The sequence below is a fragment of the Tyto alba genome, unplaced genomic scaffold, assembly GCF_018691265.1.
Source record: "Tyto alba isolate M040663 unplaced genomic scaffold, T.alba_DEE_v4.0 Super-Scaffold_10, whole genome shotgun sequence".
In the NCBI taxonomy this organism is placed as follows: Eukaryota; Metazoa; Chordata; class Aves; order Strigiformes; family Tytonidae; genus Tyto; species Tyto alba.
Genome location: NW_024881262.1, coordinates 10,394,727 through 10,419,783, shown reverse-complemented (window position 1 = coordinate 10,419,783; position 25,057 = coordinate 10,394,727). Strand labels below are relative to the sequence as shown.

Sequence of the window (25,057 nt, the reverse complement as noted above, 5' to 3'; positions counted from 1 at the left end):
GTCTGTATTCTATGTACAGTTTATTCCACCCAGAGGTAATTTTAATATGCAGCTTTACATCTTTTACTGTCTGACAGGAAGATTCTTCCAATTATTGATGGGACTTCAGTGTCAGAGACTGACTTAAAATTGCATATCCAAACAAGGGTCCAGAATCAGCAGCATTTTTACCAGCCTCCAGCCATAAAAACTGCTGTACCTAAGGCAACGCTTTGTGGCCAGCCCTGGTGGCAGCACCTCCGTTTTGTCCCCCCCCATCTAAAGGCAACCAGTAGATTTAGTCATCCTGGCTGCAGGAACAGGCCCATGTTGCTACCCAGCCTCAAACATGCAGACATGTCTATACTGGGACAACAGATGTACCTGCAAGATGTACCATTCAAAGCTCCATCTGTGCAATTTGTTTTTATTGGCATACTTAAGTATCAAAACATTGCCACCAATGTCTCAGATCCTTCAGAGATATGAAGATAATTAAGCATTACTTGTATTTTCAAAGTACAACATGACCAAATATAAATACACGGAAAAGAATAAAACATGCAAAAATTTCCCAACTTTAAAAGGGTTATTAATTCAAAAAATTTATGCTAGTGAGACTTTTGCACAATCTACCAATTCTTACACATTTTTCCATGTCAAGATCAAGAACTGTTAACAAAACACACAGGGCATAATAAAAGATGACTGGCTCCTGAATTATACTTTAGGAGAACAGTGAACTGTTATATCCCTTATTATTCCAGATTACTGATTTGTCAAAGTTATCAGTGTTTTCCAAAGCAAAGACTAATATATTGGCATTCATACACCAGCATAAATATTTGAATTGTATTTAACTCTCAAAAACTGCTAAAGTGATTGCTTATAGAATACAGTAACCGTCTACAGAAATAACAAAAGTGATTTGCAGACTGCTAAAACAGCATCTGTAAGAGACAGTTCAGAATTAATGTGTGTGTTTAAAGTGAAGAGTCATAATGACAAATGCAACTTTTTAAAGTTTCATTCTGCAAATTCAGTTGTATTGTATCACTTGAATTTGGGAGGAGAAAGATTTTGTCACTGTGCTACAGTGACATCTCAAGTATCAAATGCAGGACTCCAATCTGCTCATATGGCAACAAAAATAAGATTAAATGGTCAGAGGTAAAAGCATTCCTTACAACAACAAAAAAAAATATTATTTAGCAATTTTTGGATATAATTAGAAAAAAAATACTAGAAGCGATTACTGTCCAGATGACTTATGCTAGGCCACAAGACAAGCCACAGTTTGTATTTAGAAGTCACACTAGCCTTTTCTAGGGCAGGGATGTAGCACTGAACTCACTCCAGAACCTACTATAGGTGTGTGAGCACCACATGGCTTCCACAAGGCATTTACAAATGTCCCTGTTAACAAGTGGGTGAGTCCATTGTGGAGAGAGTCAAGATGCTTCTGTCGTTGGCATAGAAGGGATCCGATGAACTCCATGATCTAAAGTAACAATAAAAGAAAAGTTTGGCTGACTGGGAACTTACAATCTAGAGGTCAGGAGAAAAGTCTATGAAAGCAGAAGATAAAAGTGTTATGAGATCAGGCAAATGTAACTCTTAAAAAGACTAATCTGTTAATTTCATGTAGGCACCTCCAATTCATTCAAACCTTGGAAAACAGACGGCAATTAATCATGCCAACTGTGTAATTAACAATTGCATGTTTACCCTTCTGGCAAAGTATACTCACAGCTACAGATATCTTCATCACTCTGAACTAAAATGACCGGAGGTTTATATGCCAGTTTTACAACTAAAGTTTTAATATTGTGCCTCAAGGAAAATCTGAATGTCCCACGTGTAGGTTGAGGCACTACTAGGATTTTACAGAGCCTAAGGTCATTCTAGGAAAGCCTTGTGGCACACACAGCTACCCGTGGTTACCCAGTATACTGGTGTTCTGAAGTTAAACATCCGTGCTGCTTGAAGTTGTGGGTAGGCAAAACTTTTCTACAGCCATGAATCTATTTCACTCCTTACTGTTAAGTTAAATTTTAACGCATCAGGAAAACTACCTAACGCCACAGCTTTTGATTAGGATGGGATCTCACAATGTCTTTCTCTTAGGAAGAAATGCTGTTGTTGGCTGAACAAATTATAGGACTGTATATGAAAATCTAAAAAACCAGAAGGTTGGAAGATAGGAAATCAAAATATAATGAACTTGTAATTCAAATATATCTCTGTCAGAAATCTGCTGTTTCTTTAGAACTTTTTCATGCAGTGCCTTGACACGAGTACCACTACTGGGAGATCTGAACAATTCAGTAATGAATACTACTGTACAAGGAATGTAATCCAGCATTCTTAATATTTTAGTGACTGACAAGTTGACAGACAATTTGATGGAACAGACAGACAAAAATGCATTTTTATCATACCACACCACACATTTATATATTAACTGGTAAATGAAGTTATATAGAAAATACTTCTCATATACATTTTACAAGCATTAAGTACAAGAGAGTGTATATTCCTGTGGCCCACTACTCCAAGCATTTGTACTACCTTGATTCATCAAAGTTTCTATCAATATTTGATACCACGTTTGATTTCATGTTCAGTTACCGTATCTGACAATATCATATTTGACAGAATATCAGGAGCACAGAATACAACGCGCTACTACAGCAACATTTAAAACAGTGCTCTTCGTTCTACAGCACTCTCGTAGACAACTTTTTTACCAACACCACTTCATTCAAGAAAAATGATTTGCAGCTACCCTCTGGTTGAATAAGAAGCTGTTTTATAAAACGTAAGTGCTCAAAAGGCCATCCTGTTTGGGATTGCGCGATCTTCTAAAGATATCAGCTTTAGGTAAAAATGAAAGCAACTCCAGCTCATCAACAAATGCTAATCAATTTTAAAAGCATTTTAAAATCATCAAATAGATTTCTTAACTGTACCTTCAGCATTTCACAACCTGTAACTGCCTCATGTGATTTAAGCAATTTGCACATTAAAAGATCAACAAAGACTTTCAAATATCACCAGGAAAGTGTAAGGGAAAAAATAATCTTAGTACCTTGACTTTTAGACTAGGTTTTCAGTGTCAGTGCTGAGTGGAAGAAACTGAAGTTATCAAAGAAAGTAAGAAAGACTGAAATTTTAAACAGTGTCTTTTCTAGTTGTACTGTACGTAAGTTTAAGTGAAACTAGAAGATGGTTCAGTCATTTCAACCAGAGGCAGAAGCAAAAACTACAGAACTTCAAGCCCTTACTGTAGCACCAACTGTTTCGCATATACATTAAACAAAATACTAACTTCCGTGTTCTAGCAACTCTAAGATTACTCAGCTAGATGGAACTTCATCTGAAAATTACATGAGGTAAACTGGCAAGAAACCTGAGAAAAAGCAGTCTTCAAAAAGTGTTTAATATTCTGTCAAATATGATTTATCTTTAATAAATATTTCTAAGTTCTTAAAGAAAGAAAAATTGAGTAGAAAATAGAGGAAATTTTAAAAATGTAAATGCACTGGAGAAAATAAAACACCGAATACCTACCTTACAAGACTATATGTTACTAAGGCAAATGGTTAACTAAAAATCTGCCCTAATTAGATAATAATAAATGAAAAAAAGTAGCATAAATTCCTCATTTGGAAAGCACAGTTTTACAAAGAAGTGGAAAAAAAATCCTAAAAACTTAGAGCAACTGCTGCCAAAATGTTGATTTTTAGACCAATTAAATGTTCACCTTGTAGATTAAAAATTCTATTAAATTGTTTATTTTATACATCATGCCCACTTTCTATACAGCAAGAGTTTGAATTAAAAACGTACTTAATCGTAACAGTTCATTTTTCATATGGAATGAAGCATTTTGCATAATCATACCCTAGATTTGTAGAAACGTTGAATAAATTTCATAAGCAAGCTAGAAGAGAGAAACAGACTGAAACCACAGACACTGTGTTCAACACAAGAGTTCAAAACAGAGATGTACTACACACCATGTCAATACCTAAAGGTAGAATCAGAACTGACAAAAGCTTGTCAGTGAAAATTACCCACACAAGATTTTATACTGAATGAATGATATCACAACCTTTAACCAAAAGAGACAAAGTTCAGATACAAAATGAATTTCCTTTAAAACATGTGACATGCAACCATCTCAGGTTTGCCTTTTGACCAATGAAGGACCATGATATCATTCAGGGACTGAGAGATTATGATGTACAAAAGACTATTTTTATTTCTACCCCCAAATATTTCCATGTTTGTTAGCAGTCCCTCTTTATTTGGAAATGGGGAGATGGCACATTAGCAGATCTAGTAAGAGCTTTTCTCACAGTTATGCTGACTGCAAGAACAATATTGCTCCTTAGACATATTCAATTACTCTAACGTCCTTTGATCCCATTGAGGTTTGTTTCACATGTGGTTGGTGAGGAAAAAAGATTTATTTAGCACATACTTGGGAATGGCACACATGGATTTGACAATATATCTTCCGGAACAACAACAAAAAAAAATGTTTAAAATTCTTAGAGCCTGCAGGCTCTGTTCAGTCAATTACTCTGATTTTAGAAATAGATTATAAAAGTTATACTACAAAAATATTTCATCTTCATATCAATCAATGGCTGAAAGATTTAAAGACTCTCCTTCTAACAATGAAGTATATTTAAGGGGTGGGGGGAACGTGAGTCTTTTGTATATCTTCAGGAGTAATGCAAGCTCCAAGGTACATATTTGGAGGTTGTACATCAGGAACTAAAGGGAAAAGTCTTTCGACTTTACAAACAACTCCTGATTTGCCAAAGAAAAAAAAAAATCATAAAAAGGAAAACAAAAACAGCAACAAGGCTTGATTTTCTAAAGAGAAGAATGTACAAATCAAGAGAAATTACGATAGATACAACACAAGAACTTGCAGTAATCCAAACTTAACGTTTTAACAGAAATCTTTTGAAAACTGTTTTTCCCCCTCCCCATCCCAAAAGAAAGCGCTCCAAAAGAAACAAGAAACCAAGAAACTCCTCTTTTAGGATGAAAGATTTACAGTAAAGAGTTGCATTTCCTACTTAAATAAGCAAAACCTGCAACTGGTTTGCTAGACATCTATTGCTGCAGGCTCATCAGGTTCCAGTTTATAGGAGAATCGCCTGCAGCAAAGGCTATTGAGAGAAATGCCACACCTGTTGACCCGGGTTGGACTACATCTGCCCATTAGTCGTTCCAGCATTCTTCTAACAGATGTGCATGTTGTTTCCCCATCTGAGAAGCAGCACATGGAGTCCAAGCAGTTGATACCTGAACCTGCCTCAGTAAACTGGATGGAGGAAATAAAAGAAAAAATAAACAAAAAATTAAAATCAGTACTCACAGATTCTAGAAATGAAGATGTTATCAGAAAACACTTAGGAAAAGCAGGTTTGCTTAAAGTTAGAGTGTTGGATATTTTTCAGTTTTATAGGAGAACCACAATGATGAATAATATTACCATTTCCCTTACTAAGGTATGGGTATACTAAAATTTGATCTTCCCAAGGTTTGAATGTAGCCTTGGTAAGCATATGGAAATCATTTAGCATCATCTCTGCTTAATATTGGAAATAAACGGGTTAGCAATTCTCTGCGTTACAACTGTCATGAATTCCTGGAGCAGAGCATCATTGCAGTTTAAGCTGTGATGCCTTGATTACCCTCAGCAGAGGTACAATTTATACAAGCTGCAGGTCTGCCTTCCTTTAAGGGAAATCTATCAAGAGGAAGCTTCAGACTAGGTCTACAGAATACAATGCAGCAACCTGACTGCAGGGTGGTAACTCTTCTGCAAGAAGTGTAGAATGCAACTTCCTATAATAATTTACATTATGTCACTACCACAGATACCCTTTGGCTTGGTAAGGAACAAAAGCACATCCCTGACTTTGTGAATATCTTTTATCTAAATGCAAACAAGGCTGATGTTAGAAAGGTTCAGTCACGTTCATGCCAGCAGGAAGAACAGTTCAACATTAGCATAATAAACTTTCTACTGTTCGTTCTTTGTAGGTGAGGAAAAGACCCAAACTAAATTAAGGTGGTAATACAGAGATGTATGGGTTTAAGTTAAGTGCCACTATCAGTGTGCTCCTCTGTTACTTTGCATATTAGTCAACCACGGCATAACTAAAATCTGACTAAAATCTACTGGAAATCTAACTGAAAACTGCTGGAAAGAAAATATCCCAAACTGACTTCAGTATCTTCTCCTAAAGGAAATGAAAAAGGTGGAATGTGGGAATGCTTTTTAATTTAATTTGAAACTCTCCATGAGAGCATCCTGTCAAACAAATGCCAAACACACAGGCTAAATTTAAGCATCCATTATCCTCACCTCACGCTCAGAGACCAGTGGATGAAGACATCTGGGAGGAGGCATCTTAGTCCATGGCAGAACACAGATCACTAAAAGAGCTTCCCCCAACTTTTCACCGCGTGACCAAAGGTCACTGACTGTTGTCTAAAGACTTTGGTTTCCAACCCCAATGTCTTTCATGCCACCCACACTTGCCCAACACTGCAAGGAAAGCAAAGAACCTCAGTTTCCTATGGGAATGGTTTCCTATGAGTGGACACATTCCTTCCTAATCCCCACAAAACAGGCACCTGGACAGAGTACAGCTTCATAACAGAACAATTCCTGTACTACACAGAAGAGGCAGCTAACAGAAACAAGAGGCATTTAGACATCCAAGAGAAAAATCCCAGCTGGTAGGACAAGGAAGGAGCACACAAGCAGAACTGCTGTTTCCACGCACCATTTCCTGTCGCTCCCCTTCCTCAACTCTGTTCTCAATTCCTCATGGTCTCTCCAGACCTTCCAGTCACACCACTTCACATGATGCTTACAGGATTGTCAGTTAAGAACTGTATGAACTTACAGAAAGCATTACAAACTGAAGCCCTTGATTTGGTTGATGCACCTTGGAGGCCACGAATGATTGCAGGCACAACACACGTTTCTAACTTGCACTCATTTGAGGGGGTCTTCTGAACAGAAAATGAGCATTTTCTATGAGAATGAACTTCTGTAAATATCTGAGAGGCAGGAGCAGCATTGCAACTGACAGGTCTAAAAGGAGTTTTGGTTAAAACAAAACCAAAAGAAAACACACCTCAACAGAGCTTGAGACCCTGAGCACCCTTATTTGATGACCACCACATCTGGTCACACTTGTACTGTCCCAGAAGATACCATAATTAGGAACAACACAATTTGCAGCACTGCAGTACTAGCATATATGACCTTCACAGCCACTTCATTCCACGCTCAGAGTGTATCAGGAAAGAAATCACACAGAGCAGAAGGAATTCCTATTAGGAGGTCAGAAAGCAAAATCCCTGATGCACATGCAGTGATCTTCACGGTTGTGTTCACAGCAACACAAAACAGACTCTCAACATTCCTATACTTAGGATTTCAAAAAGAATATTTAGTCCACCCATTATCTTTAAGCAGACCAAGTAATACCTTTAAAGTTACTGTAAAAGGTCATATTACAGTGGTTGTATGTAAGATCGGATGGACCAGATGTTTTTTTTTTTTTTTCCCCTAGAATCTGCTGACCTGAGAGCTAACAGTCCTAGATATTATTCAAAGATTGGCAGAAAGAGGAATCAAGAGTAACCCAAACTAGCTCCCAAGGGGTGAACCCTCAGCTCTGGATTTTGAAGGGCTGGTGTCTCTTCTTCACTAGAATCTCCTTTGTTCTACTCAAGTTAGATACTCACAAAAAGCTAGGATCGTGCTTGAACCACAATTTATGGAAAAGTTAGTATTACCCTTTCTTAAAAAACAGCAAATGTGACCTTATACAAACCTGGAAACAACATTTATCAAACTCACAGTTAAGTGTAAAGTAATACTGGGAGAGCTTTAAGGACAACAGAAAAATAAATTCAATTTTATGTGTAGATATACTGTGTAGCACTGATCGGTGAATATGAATTTTTATATTCATATCCACTACCTGGAAGGAAGATACTTGTATTATGCTAAAGAGTTCCTTTTCTCACTTTTCTCTCTGTGGTGAGCAATTATGACCATAGCTTTATATCGAAGTAAAACCTGAAATGGTAGGGCAGTAGAGCATAATGGTCTCTGAAGATCTAAAACAAATCCCCAGGAAACAAAAGGCAGGAGAGACAATGCTTTAAAATTAGTAAGTATAGAAAAGTATCTGATATTATTCATATTTGGGCTGCAAATAAAGTATTTTCATAAGGTAAGATCCAGGATCACAATAAACATAATACTTTATATGATAATGGCCCATTTCATGTAATAAATCAAAAAGCAACTGAAGTAGAGAATTAAAGAATGATTCAGCTTGATAAGGAAAAATCAAACCCATATACTATGATGAAAATTGTCTTGTAGATACCAAAAATATGGGTATTTTTGAGATGGCTCCATGACTGTCTATATATGATATATAGAAATAAATATATATATATATACACACACACACACATTAGGGTAGAGTGGGAGTACTACCTAGTGAACGTAAGAACTGTCGGGTAGACTAGATGGATCTAGCAGTTGCCTATTGTCCTCCCCTCTGTGCCTGATTTCAGCAAAGTCACATGCTGAGCTGACTGAACCCTTATCTTCTTCCATCTAGAAGGACAGAAAAGCAACAAATCTTATAAAGCACCATGGTTGCATTGCTTTAAAACAGTTACCATTTTTATATGAACTTTCATTTTACAGATCTGTTCTTGAGAGAACAAGGCATATTTAAAAGGTAGAGGCATTTTTTTTCAAATTAATTGGTGGATCAAACACGGTTTATCAGTGCAAAGGTATTAGAAGTGTTCGGTCTTTTTGTGCACCACAGACTACAAAAGGGGAAAACCAACAATTTTGATATCTATCAAATTTTCAGATTTTGGAGTTTTATTTGTTTTCCCCTTTCTAAGAGAAAGGACCATTTCAGTTTGTTTACAGACTATTTTATACACCACAAGACAGACATCTCAACTAAACATTTAATCACACTGAAATATACAGTTGGGACTTTGGTGAACAGGAAATGTATTTAGTCCTGTACATCAAATTAAGAGCACTACAGCATATTTTCCTGAGCCCAGGTCCTAGCTATCAGCATGTCTGAGGCCACGTGGACGTTTCAGAAGAAAATATAGAGGAGATAGTTATTACTATTCTACAGTTAAGTTAAAACTTGCTCCCTACTCTAAAGCTCACTTTCTTTAACCCCTAATATACTGTATACCAAAATCCCAAACAATTAGATTTAAAATTCTAAAAGAAAATATGTGAATGTTGACATCTAACAACTTCACTGGCACTTACGTTTTCAACATTTTTCTAGTTTTTCTATTCTTCACCTCTTTGAATCAAACCTACAAATGCCAAATTATTTAATTATTTCAAAGTCACTAGTCAAAAGTATCTTCAGGTAAGTAAATATGTACGCTTTTGTGACTGAAGATAAATGGGAAATAGTCTATTCTCTCATTTATTCCCTCTTCCTGTGATAGATTCTATGGATTAGTTAACAGCTCAGCACCACACTATACTAACACAATATACAAACCTGTAAAGGAAGAGATTACCCTTGTCAAAGTTTAGCATATTAAGATGTTCTGGTACACTTCACTAGTGTGAATGCATGTTTGCACTTGATTAGTCGTCCTGGAAATTATACATTCCTTACAGAAAACATATACTGTAAAAGGAACAGAAACCTGTCTGTTCCTGACTTCCATACCGCTGGGCTGGATCAGATATGAAAGCTATTAGGAGGACAACCCTATGAAACGGTAACTAGAGGAAAAAGTACAGACAAGTAATGAAGGCTGTAAAGCCAGGGCCAGGAGCCTGGAGTTCTGGAGACAGCTAAAGAAAGCAGATCTGTACAGAGCTGAAGGGAAAACAGGGCAACAGTAGACACATGGGCCTGCAGCTGGGGAAAGAAGAGGGTCGCCTTGGCTGTGCTAAGGCAATGCTACAGTTTGAGCGTCCCAGATAGAACGTTATGCACTGACAGCCTTCCCTGCAAATAAAAACCTTTTTCGTGTTTTACATTTCCCTAGTTTTGTGTACAGTCATAACACACTGTCCAAAGGTAAACACTCTATAAACATAGTTAATCCCATCAGTAAGTAGAATTAAAACATCTATCCAAGCAGCACTCCTCACATGTGGCTTAAGATTTCTGATGGTTCTTATAAAGCACAGAGACCTGCATACGTATGTACACACACAAAACTGTTTACAAAGAAAAAACTGAAGTGAGATACAATGGGGTCCAGTTAGTACCCTGAGATATACATTTCACATGTTCCAAGAACAGGAGAGACATCTACAGAGGAAAGAACTCAGTAAATCTCCAGTTAAGCATAAAGCCTACAGCTGATCTGTGCTGCCCGATTTCCTCTTCATCCCAATTTACAAAAGTGACAGTAAAGTTCAGAGGCAAGAGTTTAACAGGCATACGTAAGACTGCTTTTCTGACTCACAGGAATCAGATGGACATTTAAAAGACCTCCCTCAAAGATCTTAACTGCACATCACAAATGTATTTAAAGCTTATAAACTTGAATATTTCTTGCACACTGTAAATCCAGCTCCATAGACATAAAAATTGTTTATAACATCTTGTCTTTTAATTTGCATTCATAAAGGTATTCTCCTTTTGTATATCGACAGAACAGTAAGCACATTTGCAGAACAAGGTATAACTTAGTTTAACCTGGTACTATACTCCTTTTGAGCCTTTTAATACCTATATAACAAACAACAAAAAAAATGCCAAGGTCTGTTAATCAACCTACATGCATTCTGCAGTCACAAAGGATGCAATTACTGGATGGACATATACAAATGAGGTGTGACAGAATTAACTGCTTACAGCTACATTCACCAAGGAGCCGTATTGTTTCCTGTCCCTACAGTTCTCCTTGCTTTCTCCTCTCTAGCGCTTTTGGAAACAGCTGCCCTGGACATCACAGAAACTAACCCACAGTCTTCACTTCAAATTACTTTTTATTTCATATAGTGAAGTGAGTAGTTTCCATCTATTAACTCATCTTCCTTTTTACTGTTTTAGATAAGGATCCGCAGGATAGCTTCCGAACTTCATCTGAAGACTACAAATGAAGAACTAGGGAAACCGGAATCCTTGTTTCTTTCTTGTTGCACTTTACAACTTCAACTGTATAGTATAAGGCACTCAGTGCTTGTATTCCAGGTGTCTTCCTATTAGATACTCAAGTGTAAAAATTCTGACATACAAGAGAAGTGGATTTACATAATAATTTCCTTTTCATGGACAAAACAAACTTCCCGTTTTTTTCAAACCCTTCCCGAAGTGTAATACGAAGTAAATCCCCTCAAGTTAGCCAGCATTCTCCTGTTTTTAGTATTTTAATAACTGTGGTGCTGCATTCCTAGACAGCTTTATTTTTCTTTCACCATCCAGTTGCATAACCCTTAAAATGTGTTTAATTTTGGCAAGTTTAACAGAATCTTTTGTTCGAAACCCCTTGGCATAGATATGATACATCACGTAATACACTTTAATAACTCAGTGAGAAAACAGAGGTTTACTGGAAATACATTTATCCAAAGTTTTTAAAAAGTAACTTATTTACAGGGCAGTGATAACGAAGAATTTTAAAAGGTAATTTGTAAAAGTTTTGCAGAGGAATCTCCCCAGTACATTACTAGGTTTACTAAAATTCAAGAGATATACTGCAGTTTACCTGTTTTAAAGCTAGTAAGTGCTGAATTTAAAAAATAACAAAACCAAACCATCCCACCCCACCACTACCTCCCTGGGGTGTTTGGAAATCTAAGGTGATACATTTCACAGTGGGACAACTAACTGCTAAATACAGCAGCCATTTCAAGTTTTGCCTTGCAAAGATGTAGCACACTCACAGAGGAAATGGAAAGCTTTTCTCTTCCCTCCTCACCTTTAAAAGGGCTTGTATTATCTGCTTCAATTAACCACTAAAAATTCACTGCTAATCACCCTCAATGTCAACTTCCTGTCTCCCACTTTCCCTTAATTAAACAAACGGCAGTTAAGTCCCCAGAATGTAGGTTGGTTGGTTCTCCTAGCACCTATTTGCACATTTTTAAACAATGCAGTCACCTTAAAAAAAAAAAAAAATTACAGGAATCAGTTGTTTGCATTAATTCTTGCTATAGAATATAGAAGTAGATAAGGGTGGGATAAAGCATCAAACAGTTTGAGACATAAGTGATGCATATGAATGTCTTAGTCCTACAAGAGAATCAGCATTTGATAGCATTTTACATACTGAATTCAGTGCATTTGAAGAGTTTCAGAATCATAATGGTTTACCTACACGGGCACAGGTATGTTTTGATCTTTTTTTGATTAATTTTGTAGGACTTTATAGCCAAATGCCTTTAGGAATATGTATCTATACACATTGAAAACAAACAACACTCACTTTATAGATGCACAAAACCAACACAAAAAGCCTTAGCTGCACAAGTGTATGTACGCACCCCCAAAAAAACATTCTCTGCTCTTTCAACACAAGTGAAAGCAAATTAAATGGGCAAACAACTCACAAGAAATTGCTGCCTTAAATACATGGACCTTCTCGTCACGGCCTTATGAAGCTGTAATTATCCAACATGCAAAAAGCACTGTTAATTTTGATCATAAAGAAATTAAAAGCATTTTAACCATGCTAGGAACTGTGATTATTTTAAAATGGATGCAAGAAGAGCTAGATTTGTATTCTGAATGTGAGCATCATGCTAGGGATGTTTTTTCCTTAAAAAAAAAAAAAAAAAAGCACGTCCAACGCATGCTATTTAGGAGAAGCATTTGGCTCAAAAACACAGAGCAAAGCCAAGAGATAACCAAACTGAATGTATCTGCACTACAGGTATTGCCCTCTCAACCCACTAATATTCATGCCTCTTCCCAACTCTCTCAGCACTGGTTAGTTCACCTTCAGCATGCATAAGAGTTGATGAGGAACTCTCCCTCCTACTCTACCTAATTTTGCTCAGCTGATTCCTTGCCCTGGACAATGGCTGCAGTGCGATGAACTCGTCACTTAAAGCAACTCTGTTGGAGTACATCTACAATTGGACAGAGAAGGGATGGAACATACATGTCAGTAAGTAGCAGCAGTAATTTTCTAAGAGAAAGACACAGGACAAGACATTATTTCAGTGGAATACACATCATATACAGAACACAAGCCTGTTACCTTCAGGACAGCTCCTGGGATCATCACAGGCAGTTATTGTTTGGCAGGACCATTCGTAAGTGTACCTTAGCTGTCACACTGAGAAAAAAGGCCTATACACTTCTACATCTGTACTTTGCCAGGCATCTTTATACACTATTACCTTCTTCCCTCAGCAGTCCTGTGATTTGTATTTACCTGGAGATTTATATTTTGATTCAGATTTACCTGACTGTCCACTTCCTCCTATACGATTCTGTAACAGACCTATGGACAGAAATTACCCAGAAGATACCTCAGGGCAACAGACTTAAGTCAAACGTAATAAGATGGATTTCCTTTAAGGCCAGCAAGAAAAACTTGTAACATCGGAAAAAAAAAAAAAAATTACACATGCACCCCAAGTGCATCAAGGAAGGTAAAGTTAACCCAGTCATCCCTCTATAAAAGTCAGCTCGTGCTTGCCTATCAAATTTTTAATATACTGACTTCCCAAAATAGGACAGATTTTCTTTTTTTTAACGTTGTCACAGAAGAATATTTACATTTGAAAGTTTATCTTTAGCAGAATTTCTCCACTGTTCCTCTCATACCAGTTAAATTTACTTTCTCTTATGAATAACTTAGCCACATGTAACATCTAACTGATGACTAAACGAATGACTGTTGATGCTATGACCTTATACTAAATAAAAGATATGAAATCAAGTTCCATATATACTAAATAGAGTAAGGCAGGTGCCTACAGATACAGTGAATTCAGAGCATTAAGTTGGGTAACTTGCATAACTACTGTGCTCTTAGTTTCTGAAAAATTAAAACAAGAGGGGCAAGCATTTTCAGTTGAGAAACCTGTGTTTTGCTCACTGCTCCTGTGAATACTTCAGTATTTAAACGATGGTGAACAGAAACAACTAAATAGCTGTGTTTAAGAAATCAGTGACTATTTCATGTAACAATTTATCTTGCCCTGATAAAAACTTAGTAGCTGTCAACTAAACTTTTTATTTCCCCCAATATGCAAATATACTAATTCAGTCCTAGAGTTAAAAATAAATAATTAAAAATATTCAGTTATACAGAGGGTGCACCTACACTATGAAAAAAGCATTTAAAAGAGCAATATACAAAGTTCTATATTCACTATTTTGATGACTTCCACAGAAAATTCCTTAGCCTTTAGGATAAAGATGTTTTCCAAACTTATTCTATCTGAAAGTCCAAGTCCTCTCCTCTGCTTTGAAATGGAAAGAAAAATATTTACTAGAAGTTTTAAACAAATCGCATGAGGTATAATCATGAAAGAAGCATTCTGTCAATTCTTGAGAATAAATGCGCTAAGGTGATCATCTGTTCATCTTCACTTACATCTACTTCCTCATTACAAGAATAGCTGATGAAATTCAGTGGGGCTGATTGTCCCATAAAAGTAAGAGTAGGAAAATCTCAATAAACCTCAAGAAAGTAGTAAACAGGTGCCTTTTCACAAATACATTTTTAAATATGATTTCACTATCAGATACAGAGAAACCCCAGAATGGCTGCTGAAGCATTTCTGGTTAAATCTGATTTTAGATACCTCGACTTTGCAATACCAGGACGTAAGTGTTTTCAAAAAAAGACAGTACTGTGGTAAACATAGGCCCTAATGCTGATACTATCAAATAGCAAAGTAGAGTAAGGAGAGAACAACAACAACAAAAAATTACTAATAGAGATGCACAAAGTCAAACTCCCATGGCTATGAATCAAGCTATAGCCACAGGAAAGGTGTTAGACGTTCATCAAGACTCTTTCTTAAAAAGTCCAACTGTGTCGTTGATGACAACTGTAACGGAAGAAAACCAAACCCAGAAATTCTTGAGGATTGACTCAGTATGCAAGAGAATGCAACAAGAAGTATAGGGATAAAACTAGGGGAAAATGATGTAGGCTTTTTGGTTTTTAGTTGAAGCACTTCAGGAACATGAGAAACTTCACCAACCATACCAGTACACTGCCAGATGGAGACAGCTGATGTACAAGAAGGAAGGAAAGGGAAGTGTTCGATAAATATTGCCACTAGTTTTTGAAGGAAAATAAAAAAAGAACAACATGTATCATTACCTACAGATCTTTTCCTAAATCAAGACTCTTCAAATGATGATCCAAAAAGCGCAGTAACATAAAATCAGGAGTCTTATCAGGTCTAGCTGAACAGTTTTCTGAAAGCTAAGGGTTATTTACATTGGTTTTTAACTACTAAATTCCAAGACTGGCAAAAGCAGATAATATTCCAGTTTTGAAAATGGACTAATGGGATATTTTGGCTAGCAATATGTTTGTGAGCATGATGTTGATCCTAGGCAAATTAAGAGAATGTCTCACATAGATTTTTATTAACACACAAATTAGAAGGGTAATGTGATTTAAGTAAATCAACATGCACTTACATCAAAGTAATTACAAGGTTAGATGCTAAAGCTAACAATGCAATTAAGAATTCTGTATGGCACATAGCTCAGTGTAATCTGGATTAAGCAACTAGAACATCACAAAATCAAAATGGCACACAAACAGACTAAAAAATGCTAACAGGTTTCAGAACATAACTGTATATGGATTATCTTTGTCAAGTGGATTCTTCATTCACTTCCATGTTTTTTTGGCCTATGCTATTTGACCTATGATCAATGACCTGAAAGAAACCAACATAATCACTTGAAGATTAGAAAAAGATGCAGAACATAACAAGGTTACTGATGTATATTATTCTGTAAACTGAATACAGATGGGGGATTCGTTATTTACATAGTTGGCACTGATGTATGCTGTGCCCAGTAATGTGTCCACTCGTGATATCCAAAATTCAAGATGGGGTTGAGGAATGGTGAAGATTACAGAAGAAACATGAGAATGATTCAAAGACCGAACATAACCTTTTTGACAAAAGATGCAAGTCCAAATTACTTATCAGTGAGAAAATTAACTCGATCACAAAACTAACTGAATAAAACAAAGAACTGTTAATAGAAGGCTTTTCAGTTTAGCAGTAGTATAAAAAGATTAAATGCTGAAAACTGAAACCAGAGACAGTAACTATTAGAACAATGGGTCAGGATGAATTCTCCATAATAGTCACTAAAAAGAAGAACATACTCAAACATAGATGAGATATTTACCTAAAAGACAGCCTAATTTCAGCAGAATTATTTCAAGGAGTTTTTGTAGCCTGTGTCAGGCAAGAGGGAGATTCTATTATATCAGCATATCTTTAGACCTCTTCTGTGAATTTATTAAAATGTCACAAAATTAACTATCTTTAATGGCATAATCATCAAATACATGGCATATATGATAAGATCAAGATTTAAGAAATACTAATTAAAACAAGTCCTACTGAAGCAATGTTTAAATTACTGTTTTCGTCACGTTAAGAACTATTTGGTAGAATTAGTTGAAGAGAGAGCTTCTAATACCTAGACAAAAATGAGAATAAGTTACCATCTTTAAAGCAGTACAAAAATGCGTATGATCCTCATACAGTTGCAAAATGAGATGCAAAACAGAGTAACCCCTTTATAAATAATTCTACTATTATTAACATGAATTACTTAAACATAAATGTTATTTCCCTGTAAAACGGTGTCCTCATTTTTGTAATTTTAAATTAATAATTATCTTTTGAAATGAGAACACTTTTATGCATTAAATATGACAGCAATATAAGAAGACAATTAAATATCACAGGAAAGTAATTAGTTTACAAGACAGATTTTAACGAATGTGTTCTTTTAACTCTTGATTGAGTTGGATACAAAAGCGTAACATTACCTGAGCTTTTTCAGTACTTGTTGGTTGCAGATGTCTGTACAGCACTTTCTTCACAACATCAATAAACAAACAAGCAACTACTATGAGGATTATGGCAAACCAAGCAGAACCACTTGACAACAGTTGAACAAATACAAAGTACATGTCCTGGGTATGTAAAAATGGCCTGCAAAGTTGAAAGAAGTGGCAATTACTTAAAGGAATTTACAGAAACAAAGTACATCACAGGCAGGAACAAATGTAGTTTATTTTACATCAACTACTAAGTCTCTCAGGATGCAGAGATACAACTGCATGGTGTCCATGAAAAGGTCTAGCAATCTGTTGGACCTGGCCTGCAAAGAAACTCTTGGGAAGGAGGGTAGCGAACTTTGGAGGGAAATGTTCTGATTGCATTGCAGGAAAACAATCACCTCCAAGATCCCAAAATGCAAGCAAAAATACATCACTGATGCAAATCCCAGCATCTTAATTTCTGTTACAAACATTTACCAATTATATAGCTCCTTTGGGAACACATCTACTTTTCAAAACCAAAAATGCCTTTACAGCCAGACACAGGTTGTCAGAGAGAAGTAATGCCCTTCCTTGAGCACAGGCTAGCTGAGCAGCGTTGCTCAAATTTCTAAGAATCACCAAAAGCAAGTGACCACTCTACGTTTAAAAATTTATTTTCCAACACCTGTCACAAAATTCAGAGCAAGATTGTAGAACATAATACTTCACTGTTTTTTCTTAACTTCATATATCATATGTGCTATAGAAAGGAGAAAAAAAAAAAGAATCACTCACCAGATAATTCCCCCATAAAACAAGGAGAATATGAAATAAAATACAATGGATCCCCAAGTAACAAAATGGTTTATCCATGTCCAGAAGTGAGTTTCTAGTGCCATCTAAAACAAAGATAACTTCAATGAACTTCTTTTTTCTCCCCACTTCACAGAAAATGATAAATACCAGTTTGGATGTGCTTATGAACTTCCAGTTCAAACACTAAATATGTTTGTAGGATGCAAAAACTACAAAGACAAATTTATCCACCATTGAAACCAAGCATAAAAAAAAAAATCACTTATCTGCAATCCTCAAAAATTGATTATTTCTGTATAACTTTTAAATCTATTTTAAATTATGATCTATTACATATTTGCCTATATATCCAAACACAGAGAGTAATTATTATAATCTCATACCTTCATCGTAACAGTTATAACCATAACAGTGAAGACCAAAGTACCAAATGTCCAGTTTCCAAACATCTAAGAAAACAGCAAGGCAAAAATCATGGAAGAAAAAAAAAAATCAGTTAGGAGCATTCACAGCAACCTGGATTCTTCTCAAGTCAGCTATGCTAATTAAACAAGTCTGTGGATGTAAGATTGTGACAACTAATCATCATGAAAAAGGAAGGATACAACACAAACTACTAGGAAAAAATACAGAATACGATAAGAGCAAAATTAACAACCCACAAGTCATCTTTCTTCTTGGTTCAAAACAAATCACCACAAAGGCTACATGAAATATGAAAAAAGTCAAAACCAGTAATATGAAATGATAGGAAAATGAAGATATCAATTTGGTCAATTAAGTATAAGCATCCAATAGAAAGCGAGTATTGGGTGGAAGGTATTCACTTTAACATAAAGTGCAAAACACTGTGTTTAAACATTTCCAGATCATTTTCAGTGTGCAGCATCACCTGAAAGTTCACTTTTTACCCCAAGCACAACTTTACAATTCAAAAATAATGGTGCCATTGTATTTTTCAAAGAAATTTCTAAGGAAAAGACACTTTGTTTCAAGGCTAAAACACACAGAATTAAGCTTCAATTCTAAAACGCTGTATCTGTCACTTTTGGATTCTCTTACCCGTGTAAATTAAACTATCAAAACTCTGAACAAGTTCTACAACAATAAAATCTCAGCTCTGACAACCAAGCGGGGATGCTGAGTTTGTAATCTATCTACACACATGCTACTCAGACACACACTGCCATTCTACAACAGGTCCAACTGCTCTGCTCCTGTAAGCAGTCTGGGTGCTGAAACTGAAGATGCTGCTGTTTCACAGCTATTTTTGCCACTGACATACTGAACAACCAAACCCTAAACTCTGCATTTACCAGTAGCAAACTAAGCAAGCAAGGAGAAAGGTACCACATGCAGACAGGCAAAGTCATCCTAGAGTTGATTTGTTAGTACAGCACAGAGGCACGGAACTGGGATTCACACAGTTGTAGTCCTTGTTACAGAGCTCTGACCAAAAATGGGGGGGGGGAAAAAAAAAAAAAAAAAAAAAAAAAAATCGCAACAGCCTGATGATAGATCTCACAACTGCTTTTCTCATCTTTACACAAGGTACAAAATTGAGGCAGCCATGACTCTGGATTTACTGATAATTTTAAAGATCTCTGTTATAACACGTATTCTGAAGCCTTCTATTTACTTTTCACACTGATAGTTATGTTTAATAAGCAACATGCTTGCTGTTAACTGGTGCAATTATAACCTTAAAATAAAATTAGACTCCTATTCCTGAGTGACCTGTGAAAGAAAGTGTCTTTGCTAACGTTGCTCTCAATGGTCAGAGAGTTAGAATGCAAAATGTGAACAGGTTCTTGCCACCATTTTATTTTTGAACACATTTACACTGTGGATGCTGCATCCTTTAATCCAGTGAAGTAACAGATACGGTATTTTGTATCTCCTCCTCTTCTAAACTCTTACCATTTGCCTGTTAGGTTTCAATATCTGACGACATGCACAGCATGAAAAAGGGGGGAGAGAAAAAGAACTAAAAAATCAAGTTGTTGTACAATGTGTTGAGGTAAGCCTAACAAATCACCAGCATTAACAAATTATTTACAATCTTTTCTATTCTGCTTTGCTCTATGCAGAGAACCAGGAATGAAAATGTGAGGGTTTGCACTAACACTACCCTGTACCACACATTCACATGAGGTTATCACTTCTTGAGGACTTTTTACAAGAAAGCACTTCAGTAGTACATTAGTTTCTCTTGCCCTTAACTTTGGCTTTTTCAGGCACACATTAAATTTGCAACGTACTTTATGGACCACAGATATTTTACTGCAACACACAGTTCCACCAGTTCGAATAACCATCTTTTAGCAAACACAGAGAGGCAGACAGTAACTCCAAGCAAATTCTAAGACTTTTTAAATTACATTACAGAAAACACGAGAAGCCAAAGGGCATCTGAAAGCTTTATTTCCAGTATGCTCATTCACTAAGTATATTTAGAAAATCTTGAAGTTAATTTACACAAGAAACCATTAAAAGAACCTTCTCTATAAAGTCTACATTAACACACTGGTCTAGGCTTACAGAATATAGTCTGTTCTTCGAACTACACATTTCTTACTCAATTTAATGAAAAAAAGTCTGATCCTGCCTTGTGGACATCTACTAAACAATTTTGAAGTGAGCTGCTTTGACAACTACGACAGATGCACAGAAACACCGATTCATAGTGTAAAATTACTTCATTAGAAGAGTACTGAATGTCCTTTACCAATTCACAAGAACTTCAAAGTCACACAGCTTGTAACAAGTGACAAGAGAGGACACACCTCAGTTGTAAGAGATGTTTTAGTCTAAAGCACAACAATTTTAATGTTCTTATCAAACACCTCATGATGAAATTAGGTACTCCAGCTTGCTGCATCACTTCCCCCTTATTGCTCCTTTCTCTGCAGGGACACTAACCACCAGTTCACATGCTCTCTGATTTTAGTCACTCAACACAATTCTGGACATCATTATATAGAAACCCTTTTTTTAGCCAAACTTTCCCAGCTCATGTCCACTCCCTATCACCAGGTGACCACTGTAAATACAGCACGATGCTATTTTCATAGCTTGTGCCCTAACTTGCAACTCTACCAAGCATGGCATGAGATTCAGCAAGCACTTCATCTCAGTAGTAAGAATAGCGTAATGAGAGAAGCAAATGTATTTTTGTATCACTACTTATAGCAGTTTTATGACAGAAAAATAAGTATCTAATTGTTCTAAGTTGGGTTAACTAACTCAGAACCAGGGAAAAATGAGGAAGCAGACTTGTTTCATCCAAGCTTTATCTTTCATGTATTATTCTTCCTGTGAACTTTAACATCTTTAAAATAGAAAGTGTTAAATTAGTATTTGATGATTTCATTAAGATATTGTCTTAAAAACATATATTAAATAAAAAGTATAATTTAAATGTAGCTTGCACCACTTAATTAATCAAAATCTTAAAAAATTAAGACATTTTCAGAAGCTTTAAGACTTTTGGCAACTTTCAGATTTAAGCCTAATTCTATAGCAGATGCTAAAGAGAAGTCATTGTTTGCAATTAAGTCTAACTGAAAATCAGTTTTGAATTCATAAAAATTCTTATTTACTGAAATTATGAAATATGATTTTGACAAAAACATTATACAAAATAAAACAAGAGTTTAAGACAATCATAACACCTTTATAATCTTGAAGGATATGTTCTTCATGGACATACGCTTTCTGACAAAGTGTCTCACAGTTTCCACAGTAAGGAATGTTACTCTTGAGAGCACGCACAAATATTGGCAAAGAATTTTTAGTAATTAGTTAATAAAAATTAACAAAATCTTGCATTTTTCTGACACGAGGATTTTTCAAAAAAATTTAAGAACTATCACCAAAAATACAGTAGTAGAGTAAATTTTATGATACCGTACCTGGCCATTTCCCAGCAGAGAAGTGTCTTCTCCCATTAGAAGATATGAGCCATAAAAGAAAACAAATGCATGAAAGAAGCCCAAGATGGTCCAATAAAGAAATGGTTTAAATCCCAGATGGGCATTTTTACTGATGTCTCTGCAGAAATAAAAGATTTGGATTTCAGACTGTCTTTATATAACCCATCAGCTATTCACATTGCATGACAGCTACTGTTTTGAATAAATGTAACTTTCAGCTGCATCAAGATACATTTAACAAATGCTGTCATATGAAAAAAATACATGAATCATGGGCAAAAATGAACTCTGAGCTCTCATGATTTGCCTCTGCTTTACACAAGGATCACCAATGGCAAGGGTGTCTAATGGGGCAAATTCAGAATAGCACAAGCTACTATTCTTGTCCCTGAAGGTGGAATTGTAAGAGGAAGAAAAAGTCAGATCTCCCGATACTCACCCCCTGTTCTGATTAAAAGACCTTTAGGAAAAGAGGAAATATCTAAGAGACATCTCTTTCTTACAAAAATACTTACTTTTTTCTCAAAAAAACCAGTATGCAGTGCAACACACTACCACTGGGAGGACATCTAATTCTACAGGAAATCATTTCCCCTCTTAGTAAAGCATTTTCAGTGGTGACTCCCCTAACCAGTGTCTTAGTTTTTCATTTGCATGTCTGAGTGATTTTCACCTCTGACATGCAATGGAGAAGGCTGTCAATCACGTAATCTGACCAAGTGCTCAATTCTCTTCCAGTCTTAACATGGCAGACAAAATGATGCTTCTCTTAAAATATGTTAATTAACTTTTAGGTTGTAAACTATGTAGCTGCAGTTCTTCCTCATCAAGATAGTTACTAAAATTGCATAAATTACAGATAAAAATACTTTAGGAATGCATGATAGCAAGTTCAGACTTCTGCAGATGCCACTGTTGTTCTAAATTATATGGTACTGTGACAATATATGTCAGATATACATACCGATAGAGCACAGGTTTACTCTGTAATACATGCGGATGTACATGCTGTTCAAAAAGACTGTATATGAGGACAGGCAAGGAAGTGAAACAAATATTGTACAAAGTCAGGTATACACTGTCATAGAGCGTCTGAAAACAGAAGCAAAAATTATTTTGAGTCTTGTAAACAAAAGAATTGTTCATGCTAAAATTTACTAGCACACTAGAAGTAGCAACAAATCAGTAATTATGTGAATTCACTAACTAGAAAAAAGCTGTACTCACATAACCATCTAGTAACATCAAACTATCAAATATAGAAAATGAAGTTGGATATTTGTTAAACGTAAAATTTGTGCTGCTCCTGTGTAGTTCTTTCCCATTTTTTTAAATTATTTACCTTGAGTGTTTCATACACATTTACCAAGAGGCAAGGCATCCAATACTTACTTGTTGTGAAAACAAACAGAAGAACTGATATAAAAACTGTGGTGTAATAAAGCACACATTCTGAAAAAAAAATAAAAGTGAAGGAAACAGTTAACCCTCAGTATATGTCTCGCAACGCTAGAAAAACCTGTTAACTCTTAAAGGCTGGTAAAAATACACAGAGAAAGCATAAAGCATTTCAGCATTTTAGTTGGCAAAGTGAAGCAATATGCTTTGCTCTAGACCATATTTTGTTTGTCCTTTGGGACAATGAACCTGAAAAATATAAACTTAATTATATGTGCCTGATGAACACGTCTCATCAAGCAAAAGGAGGAGAAATCCATCCATTTCCTCCTCCGTTTCTCTTTAAGAATTTCTTTGCAAAATAATTTCCACATTTCATTCAGGAAGCCTGTTCCCTGCTTATGTGAGCTTTTTGCATGGGAGTAGACAAAACAGAAACCAAAACCTAACACCACGATGTTATCTTTAAATGAAAGCAAACAACAGAAGGAAAGAAGTGGCTTCTCCATGCCCACAGCTCACTGAGAGGCATCCAGTGCTTGGTGCTTGCTTCCTGTGCAGTGTTTCACCTCAGAATTTCTTAAGTCAAGGCTGGGACTGTTGTTTTTTTAAGGTGAGCCTGCCAAAGAGCATGCCCTCTCCCCACACACTTTCTGCTGGCCCTTCCTCCCTCAACTACTTCCCATGCTCCTTTTTTCTTCTAAGACAGACAAATGGATCTGTTTCAATATTAAATCAATTAAAAAAACAGGTTGTATTTTTACATCTTGCTAAAGAATGCATTTAATTTCAAGCTACTATTCCTTTCAGAAAACAAATATGTCTGCCTCTCAGCCTAGGCAAACGTACTGTGGTACTTAAAACCTATTTCTAGGTAGAGGAACTCAACAACTTCACAGTTAAAACCAGTGCATTTGGTTGTAAAATACATAAAATAGCCCAGAAAACATGTCTGAACAGAGGTATTTAACCTGTTCCCAACAAAAACCTTAGATCTGAAATAAATTTATTGTTGAGGAAATTACACCGTTTTCTGTGAACTTCACTGGCGGTTTTTGAAGACTTACCTTATAAAAAAAGTACTGTACAAGGGTTGCTATTCTAATATAGTAAAAGTGCCCATGAACAAAAAGCAACTTGGAGAGGAATTTAAACCGTGCTATTGCATAGTCACTGTTTCTTACAGCTTGTCTTCCTTCCTTGCCCATGATTCCTATAATATTTGGGAAACAAAATGGAAAACAGATTAAACATTATAAAAATTGAAGTTTTAAAAAACCAGAAACATACACCTGAAGCTACAGTTCTGTTTACCTGCACTTAAAGCAACTTCAACAACTTTCAGTTTCAAAAGGCAGCATTATTCCTGACACTTACAACTAAGGGAAACTGCTTGTTTGATGCTCATTCAATTAAAAACCAAACCAAACCAACCGCAACACTATTTCTGTAAGCTATGCTTAAGAGAAGATTTATGAAAAGACATATAAATAACAACACTCATATAAAACCAATTTTCCAAAACTAAGCAAATCATTATCAATCCATCATCAATTATCAATTTGTTTAGTATGTTTTACTTCAGAGAGGCTCTTCTTATACTACTTTCTGGGAATAATATATGACCTATGCTCAACAGTAAAATAAAATAAATGCTGTTCTTATAACAGCAGTTTACTTAATCTGATGGGCTAGCAATGCTTGCTACTGCTGAACACAAGTTCATTTCTGAAAACTATTATTAAGATTAGAACAAGCATACACACAGAACAAAATGCTCTTTTGCAGAAGAAAAGTGGCCCAGGATTCCTGAAAATGAGACACATAAGTGCTGATTGCTTTTCAAAAAA

The 25,057-nt window shown here is 35.9% G+C and overlaps 1 protein-coding gene across 7 annotated transcripts in view; it reads right to left on the bottom strand.

Annotated features, from left to right (window-relative positions):
• Nucleotides 1-390: 390 nt before the first annotated feature.
• Nucleotides 391-25,057, bottom strand: part of ATP11B (ATPase phospholipid transporting 11B (putative)) — a 67,106-nt gene continuing 42,439 nt past the window's right edge. The window contains exons 22-32 of one of the 7 annotated variants that reach the window (XM_033006431.2): nucleotides 24,275-24,420; nucleotides 23,202-23,261; nucleotides 22,774-22,901; nucleotides 21,789-21,927; nucleotides 19,795-19,818; nucleotides 18,258-18,323; nucleotides 17,854-17,957; nucleotides 17,062-17,227; nucleotides 13,053-13,138; nucleotides 5,193-5,326; nucleotides 391-1,480 (exon numbers count right to left, since the gene is read on the bottom strand). In XM_033006431.2, the coding sequence (XP_032862322.2) occupies nucleotides 5,224-5,326; nucleotides 13,053-13,138; nucleotides 17,062-17,227; nucleotides 17,854-17,957; nucleotides 18,258-18,323; nucleotides 19,795-19,818; nucleotides 21,789-21,927; nucleotides 22,774-22,901; nucleotides 23,202-23,261; nucleotides 24,275-24,420 (1,022 nt within the window). In that variant the 3' untranslated portion in view covers nucleotides 391-1,480; nucleotides 5,193-5,223. Of the gene's footprint in view, nucleotides 1,481-2,331; nucleotides 5,327-8,539; nucleotides 8,663-12,148; nucleotides 12,168-13,052; nucleotides 13,139-17,061; nucleotides 17,228-17,853; nucleotides 17,958-18,257; nucleotides 18,324-19,794; nucleotides 19,819-21,788; nucleotides 21,928-22,773; nucleotides 22,902-23,201; nucleotides 23,262-24,274; nucleotides 24,421-25,057 lie in introns of those variants that run through there. The other 6 variants (XM_033006427.2, XM_033006432.2, XM_033006433.2 and 3 more) reach the window with 6 other exon arrangements.